Source organism: Oratosquilla oratoria, chromosome 8 (assembly GCF_046742065.1).
Source record: "Oratosquilla oratoria isolate Oo_2021 chromosome 8, ASM4674206v1, whole genome shotgun sequence".
Taxonomy (NCBI): domain Eukaryota; kingdom Metazoa; phylum Arthropoda; class Malacostraca; order Stomatopoda; family Squillidae; genus Oratosquilla; species Oratosquilla oratoria.
The window spans coordinates 28,371,639-28,380,205 of record NC_134784.1 but is presented as its reverse complement, the minus strand read 5'-3'; the positions used below and the strand labels follow the sequence as shown (position 1 = coordinate 28,380,205).

General features: G+C 43.0%; 1 protein-coding gene across 1 annotated transcript in view; it reads left to right on the top strand.

Annotated features, from left to right (window-relative positions):
- LOC143027661 (glycine receptor subunit alpha-4-like) overlaps positions 1-8,208 on the top strand; it is a 142,111-nt gene extending 133,903 nt beyond the window's left edge. Inside the window, exons 9-12 of the mRNA XM_076189070.1 lie at positions 858-979; positions 3,382-3,519; positions 6,018-6,107; positions 7,558-8,208. Coding sequence (XP_076045185.1) covers positions 858-979; positions 3,382-3,519; positions 6,018-6,107; positions 7,558-7,737 — 530 coding nt within the window. The 3' untranslated portion in view covers positions 7,738-8,208. The remainder of the gene's footprint in view (positions 1-857; positions 980-3,381; positions 3,520-6,017; positions 6,108-7,557) is intronic.
- The last annotated feature ends 359 nt before the right edge of the window (positions 8,209-8,567 follow it).

Here is an 8,567-nt window from a genome sequence, read left to right as displayed (position 1 = left end):
GAATGAATGAATGAATGAATGAATGAATGAATGAATTAATGATTGAATGATTGAATGATTGATTGATTGATTGATTGATTGAATGAATGAATGAATGAATGAATGAATGAATGAATGAATGAATGAATGAATGGCGTTGGATCGAAGGACACTAATGAGCATTAGCAGTCATCCCGTGCAAATCGCCGAACGCAAAGGAAAAGAAACTATGTTCGCCTCTTCGATAACGATGATGAAATTAGATGACCGGCAATGCGTCATTGCAGGGGAAAAGTGGAAGTTATGAGTAATTGGCCCTAAATCACTATGAATGAAAGAAATTTCCAAATGTCCATAAATCCTGGAGTCTTGTCTGAGGATGCAATGACGAGATGTCAGTCACGGCGTTGGTTTGTGACGAAGTTGCAGATTTTTTTTTTGTTATTGAATGTAGTTCACTTGCACTTCAGTCCTTATGAAAATATTTTCTTGTTTTTTTTTCTTCGTCCTTTTAGTTGTTTTCTTACTTTTCTTCTCACTTCGTCAGGCAGACTCGAGAAGACGAATATTGTTGAGCGTCTTGGCTTTCCCAATCACAATTTCTTTGTGATTTCAATGTTCTTCATCTCGAAGATTACCAAAATATACACCATTTGAGAACAAAGCCTTTATTAGTACGTTGTGCCCGTTACAACTTTTTTCAACTACTTGAAAAACAAAACAAAATTAATAAGCAAAACGTCGTACCAATAAAGGCTCTGTCCCCACTTGATGTTTTTTTTTCGATAGATTTGGCAACATCTGCCAATATCAAAACATCTCAAAGATTCCTACAGTATTGAATGATTGTCTCCACTTTTTCTCCCGAACCTGCCAAGTGAGTTTCTCCTGCTTGGGATTCACGGTTCTCCTGCGGAGGGAGATAATGTTCGTCTTGACCCAGACCTATCTCCCCTCCGGCCTCGTCGTCGTTCTCTCCTGGCTCTCCTTCTGGTTCCAGGTGAGTTCGCTGAGAATCGAGTCTGGCGCCAGTCACGTTTTTTGGAGCCAAGACCCTCAGGTTAGAAGAATTAGACCATTAAGTTTCAAATTGCAGAAGAGCGGTGGTAATGATAGTAATTGTGATATTGATAATGAAATTTATTTTCGTAATAAAGTATAACAGCCATAGATTCTCAGAGATCGCTGCTGGCGCCAGTCACGTTTTTTGGAGCCAAGACCCTCAGGTTAGAAGACTTAGGCCATTAAGTTTCAAGTCGCAGAAGAGCGGTGGTAATGATAGTAATTGTGATATTGATAATGACATTTATTTTCGTAATGAAGTATAACAGCCATAGATTCTCAGAGATCGCTGCTGGCGCCAGTCACGTTTTTTGGAGCCAAAACCCTCAGGTTAGAAGAATTAGGCCATTAAGTTTCAAGTCGCAGATGAGTAATGGTAATGATAGTAATTATGATACTGAAGGTGAAATTTATTTTCGTAATAAAGTATAACAGCCGTAGATCCTCAGAGATCGCTGCTAGCGCCAGTCACGTTTGGGAGCCGAGCCCCTCAGGTTAGAAGGATTAGGCCATTATGTTTTAAGTGGAGAAGAGTAATGGTAATGGTAGTAATTGTGATACTGAAGGTGAAATTTATTTTCGTAATAAAGTATAACAGCCGTAGATCCTCAGAGATCGCTGCTAGCGCCAGTCACATTTGGGAGCCGAGCCCCTCAGGTTAGAAGGATTAGGCCATTATGTTTTAAGTGGAGAGGAGTAATGGTAATGGTAGTAATTGTGATATTGATAGTGAAAGTTATTATCGTAATAAAGTATAACAGCTGTGGATCCCCAGAGATCGCTGCTAACAACATCTACGTAGAAGATCTAGGCCATTCAGTTTGGAGTTACAGAAGAACATTGCTAATGGTGGTAATTACGATATTGATGATGATTCGGTTTAATGTTGCGAACTCCCTCTCCTCTTAGTAGGCTAGGACGGTGCCCCTTACAGAGGACTTTGTAGCGTGGAATTTGATTAACCATGCCCTTGGTTCAATTCGCTAGTGGCAGGGCTCGAACTGCCGTCACCTTGACCTCCGCCACAAATAGCGGCGCTCTAAGCCGCTCGACCAGCTAGCATCCATTTATGATATTGATAGAGATAATTATTATCGTGATAACAGCCGAGAGTTTTCGAGGATCGGGGCTGGCACCAGTCACGCGTGGAAACTGGGCACATCCAGGTAGAATGCTCAGGCCATTTTTTAAATTACTTTAATATGTAAAAGAGAGCATTTGAAAAATCTCTCATTTTCTAATTAAAGAAAATTGCGACATTTTTCAATAGAGCGGTAAAAGTGATTTTCCCCGCTCATTTGTTATTACTAATTAAATAATTTATTATCTTTATTATTATTTCATTGTTTCTCTTAATATTATGATTATTAATTGATTGATTATCAATCAATTATTCTTAATTATTATTAATTGATTAAAGACGAGAAGATAAAAAGAGGAGAGAAAGGTTTTCATTGTCTCTCATTTTGTAGATACTGAATAAAGGATGAAAGCCAAAGCCCCTGCAAAGCACGGACCATTGCAGCCGGAGGCTTGTTGAATAAATCAACTTAATCTAACTTAATCAGTTTTACGTCACAGTAAAGCAATCGTAATGACAGTAGTAATCATGATATTAATAATGAAAATTATCGTAATAACAACTTTGGTAACTTTATACCTTTCATTGCTACAACTATTACACTTGGGGGTGATGGCAATTCTTCATGTTTAATTGAAAATTCAAATATCGAAAATTAATTAAAACATCATCATAGAACAGTCATCTGAGGTCATAATGGAAACAATAATGGTCATAGTGTCAATTATCACTTTTTTATATTAATCATTATTTTTCGTAAAATATACATCGGTTAATGAAAACAATTGTACTCTTATGGATATATATATATATATATATATATATATATATATATATATATATATATATATATATATATATATATACATATATATATACACACACACACACACACACACACACACACACACACACACACACACACACACACACACACACACACACACACATATATATATATATATATATATATATATATATATATACTGTATATATATATATATATATATATATATATATATATATATATATATGTATATATATATGGATAAATGTAAGTGAATGTATAGATATAGATAAATAAGATTAGATAGATAAAAGTAGATAAAATAAAATCAAGTAAGATTAGCTTTAAGCAAAGAGAATATATAAGAATATAGATAATAATTAAAGAATTAGAACAATATCGATAGACAAAAAAGTAAAAATTTTTTGATAACGTATTAATGCGGGATGTGTGTGTGGGGGCAATTTCCCAGGTCGACGCCGTGCCAGGGCGCCTGGCCCTCGGGATTACGTCACTGCTGACGCTGACGACGCTCTTCGCCGCGTCCCAGTCCAAACTGCCGCCTGTGGGATACCTGAAGGCCATCGACGTCTGGTGTTTTCTGTGCATGGTGAGGAGAAGCGTCGGGGAGTGGCCGGAGGTGGCCGGGAGCGGCCGGGAGCTGCCGGGAGCGGCCTGGAGTGGCCTGGAGTGGTCGGGAGCGGCCGGGAGCGGCCGGGAGTGGCCAGGAGCGGCCGGGAGTGGCCAGGAGCGGCCGGGAGCGGCCGGGAATGACTGGGAGTGGCCGGGAGTAGCCGGGGGGTGGCCGGGAGCAGCTGGGGGTGGCCGGGGGTGGCCAGGGGCAGCGGAGGTGGCCGGGATTGGCTGGGAATGGCTGGGAGCAGCCGGAAGCATCCGGGAGTAGCCGGAAGCGGCCGGGAGTGCCGGGAGTGGCCGGGAGCAGCCGGGGGTGTCCGGGAGCGGCCGGGAGCGGCCGGGATTGGCCGGGAGCGGCCGGGAGCGGCCGGGAGTGGCCGGGAGCGACCGGGAGTGGCCGGGAGCGATTGGGAGTGGCCGGGAGTAGCCGGGGGTGGCCGGGAGCAGCCGGGGGTGGCCGGGAGCGGCCGGGAGTGGCCGGAAGTGGCCGGGAGTGATTGGGAGTGGCCGGGAGTAGCCGGGGGTGGCCGGGAGCAGCCGGGGGTGGCCGGGAGCAGCCGGGAGTGACCGGGATTGGCCGGGATTGGCCGGGAGTGGCCGGGAGCGGCCAGGAGCGACCGGGGATGGCCGGGAGCGACCGGGAGTGACCGGGAGTTGCCGGGGGTGCCCAGAAGCAGCCGGAGGTGGCCGGGATTGGCCGGGAGTGGCCGGGAGTGGCCAGGAGCGGCCGGGAGCGGCCGGGAGTGGCCGGGAGTGGCCGGGAATGGTCGGGAGCGGCCGGGAGTGGCCGAGAGTGGCCGGAAGCGGCTGGAAGTGACCGGGAGCAGCCAGGGGTGGCCGGGAGTGGCCGGGAGCGGCCAGGAGTGGCCGAGAGCAGCCGGGGGTGGCCGGGAGTGGCCGGGGGTGGACGGAGTGGCCGGGAGCGGCCGGGAGCGGCTGGGAGTGGCCAGGAGCGGCTGGGATTAGCGGGAGTGGCTGGGAGTGGCCGGGAGTGGCCGGGAGTGGCCAGGAGCGGCCGGGGCGGAGCAACCCCATGGACATATAGGCCGCGGGGCGTGGGATGTCAGCTTCAAAGGAAGGTTTGTTTTTGTTCATTTATATACTAGTTTATTTATCAATTGTCGAAACTACTTTAGACAAATTGTTTACTCATTTATTTGTTTACTGGTTTATATATTCACTTGTTTTTCTTCTATCTTGATTCATTCATTTATTTTTATTTTTTTGTTATTATTTATTTCTATATTCATATGTCTCTATTTGAGTGGTTGGAGGACCTCCTCAGGTAAATAAAGTTGTATAATGCTAGTCAGATTGAAATTACTCTTCATTTCTCGTTGACACGGGGCTAGTGCAGTAGCCCCTAGTGCTAACGACTTGTAAACTATCCCTATACTGACCCAATGTCAACGGAGAGTTAGTCGACTTGCCTCCAAACTATCCTAATGTAAACACTCACTTGCCGGGCAAGTTAAATCCCTGGTCACACTATCACGACTCTTTTCAAATGTGAATTTGAAAAACTGCAGGACGACTTTTATTGATTCGTCATTCAGATTCTGATCACATGACGCAGAGGTAATATGACATTTGGAGGTTCGAAAAATAGAAATTTGTATACGAAGTCGTTTCTGCTCAAACGAACTCGCTTGAGTCGTGATAGCGTGACCGGGGATTAACTTGCATCCGGCACTAGCGGCTACTAAACTAGTCCAGTGCCATCGAGGTTTAACGGACTCGCCATGCTATAAATGTGGGAGCATTTGAGGAACAGAGGCTCCAGTTCCTTTGGAACAATAGCGGTCCCAGTTTTGTCCCTTTGAAGAATAATGGTCCCATGTAAGAAAGTAAAATGATAAATACAGAAACGAAATTGTTATGTTATGTTATATTATGTTATGTTATGTTACGTTGTTTTGTTATGTTACGTTGTTATGTTATATTATGTTATGTTATGTTATGTTATGTTATGTTATGTTATGTTATGCTATGTTATGTTATGTTATGTTACGTTATGTTATGTTATGTTATGTTATACTACGTTTTGTCTTGTTATTTCAGGTCAAGTCAGGTCAGATTAGGTAAGGTTAGATTACGTTAGGCTAACTTAGGTTAGGTTAGGTTAGATTAGGTTAGGTTAGATTAGATTAGGTTAGGTTAGATTAAGTTAGGTTAGATTAGGCTAGGTTAGATTAAGTTAGGTTAGGTAACATTAAATTAGGCTAGGTTTGGTTAGATTAGATTAGGCCTGGTTTGACTAGATTAGGTTAGGTTAGGTTGGTTAGGTTTGGTTAGGTTAGGTTAGGCTAGGGTATATTAGATTAGATTAGGTTAGGTCAGCTTCGGCTTGGCTAGATTAAGTTGAATTAAGTTAAGTCAAGTCAATTTAGGTAGACTTTTTGAAGAACAGGGGTCCCTGTTTTGCCCCTTTGAAGAATAGGGACCCGATGATCCTGTTTCTCTTTTTCGCAGTTTCATGTATTCGCGTCCTTGGTCGAGTTCGTCTTGGCCTATCGCTGCGAGTCCAGTTCGCGGAAGAGACGGGGCTTCAAGACGATAAAGGTATTAAAGAATAGAAAGAGAGAGAGAGAGAGAGAGAGAGAGAGAGAGAGAGAGAGAGAGAGAGAGAGAGAGAGAGAGAGAGAGAGAGAGAGAGAGAGAGAGAGCAAACTCTCGTTTTCGTTCTCGTGTGCCTGTAATTGTATTTATCCTGTTGTAATTGTAATTAATTAACCTATTATTTGTCTAATTTTAGTTACTCTGTTGTTTGCCTGATTGTTTCTAAGCTATCGTTTTCCTGATTTATTTACTGTACTTTACCTAATTGTATTTTACCTATTGTTTACCTAATTGTATTTTACCTATTTTTTGCCTGACTGTATTTACCTAAATGTAATACACGGGGCTGGAACTATGCTCTGTTTGTGAAACCTTGTCATAAAATAATTATCATTGTTACTTTATTTATTCGTTTATCTATTCATTCTTTAATTTGTTTTCTAATGTTACTTATTAACTTGATTTCATCCTTTCATTTTGGTTTCAGGGCTTGATGTTTCTGTTTTAATCAGTTTGACTAATTTGTTATTTCGTAGTGACCTCTTGGTCTTCTTTCGACCTAGTTATGGACCAAAAGGTCTCCTGTCGACATGCTTTTTCTTTGTAATCCTTTGTAATCCTTTTCGTACTTTACGAGCAAATCCTCCTTCCATTGCCATTCCTACCTCCGTGCAGACAGTCAAGTCAGAAAGTCTAATCAACTCAGTCAGTCAAGCCAGTACATGCCAATTCAATCAGTCAGGTCAGTCCAGTCCAATCCAAACATATCAGTCAGTCAGTCTAGTCCAATCCAGACATGTCAGTCAGTCCAATCAGTCTAGTTAGTCCAATCCGGTCCAATCCAGACATGTCAGTCAGTCCAGTCCAATGATACTAATCATGTCATTCAATCTAATCTTGCCAGTCCAGTCCAGTCCAATCACATGTCAGTCAATCCAGTCAGTCTAGTTAGTCCAGTCCAGACATGTCAGTCTGTCCAGTCCAGTGATATTAGTCATGTCACTCAGTCTAATCTTGTCAGTCTATTCATGTCAGTCACTCCACTCTAATCAGTCCACTCCAGTCCACTACAGTCCAATCATTCCAGTCAGTCTGGGCCAGGGGTTCTCAACCTGGGGATTTGCGAACCCCCAGGGGTTAAATGAACATCTATATCTACAGAGAGAGAACATTGTACATTACTTTTTTATGTTAATGCTCAACTGATGAATAAAGTTATTAAAACATTAACCATTTGCTCTCCAATGCGGTGCCATTGTATATCTAATTAGTTTTGATATATTACCATTCTAGATTCTGTGTCAGGTTAATGGAGGTACGGGTCGATGGTCCGGGGGCTCTAGGGGTACGTGACGGAGAAAAGGTTGAGAACCTTTGATCTAGGCAATCATAATAGCGATTGCCTCTAGAATCGTTCCTCCTTCACTCTTTTCTTTCTTCCTTTCGCCCTCAGGTGTCGAGCGTGGTACAGCCGAAGAACAACCGAGGTTCGAACTCGGACATCGGCAGCTCCTCAACCTCAGGGGTGCCCCAGAACGCCGTCGACGTCTACGCTAGGATACTCTTTCCTGTCAGTTTCGTGGTCTGCAACATCGTATACTGGGCTACCTACATCCCCAGTAGCAAAACATAAGGGGGTAGTAGTGAGGACCCGAGGGGTTGCCTTAGCCTTATGAGGCGCTGTTGGGGGGTGCAGGTAATAAAAAGTCACTGTAACTGGGAATCGGAGAGGAGTGCGGGATTCGAACCCAAGCGAATGCGAGACCAGCACGCTTTCGATGACGCCACCAGAGATGGAGAAACGCAGATATTGTCTTGTTTTAGCTTGAATCTTCCTCGTTTCACGTACTATTAATATTCAAATTATCTTTTAAGAAACTTTTATGTATGTTTCGGAATGGCTTCCTTGTTGGGAAAGAATCGGAATATTCTGTCATTTTTTATGACTATTTAATTTAAGCACCGCCCACAAAGTACACCGTTGATTCTGATTGGAGGCGACACGCCGTGTGTGCCTTCCAAGCCAATCAGGGCTCAAGAATTTTAATTTCATCATGGATTTTAGTACAATTGTTCCCGTGTATTTTAGCATGACTGAAATGGACTTGCTCCAACTGTATTGGATGTATTTATAGAATTATTGTGTTTACAATAAACAAGTGTTTTTTATTAGTTGTGTTAATGAAACCGCGTATTTTAAGCGTAGTTATTCGTTTGGCGCCTGACAAAACAAAGTATATAAATGGTCTCACTGGAACAAAAGGGTTAAGTAATTTCCGAAGTGCTTACGTTAGGAGACTCTTAACATCGGCCTAAACACTACATAGAGTATTAGACAGTATGTGTGTGTTTGTGTGTGTGTGTGTGTGTATGTGTGTGTGTGTGTGTGTGTGTGTGTGTGTGTGTGTGTGTGTGTGTGTGTGTGTGTGTGTGTGTGTGTTTGCGTATGTGTGTGTGTGTGTG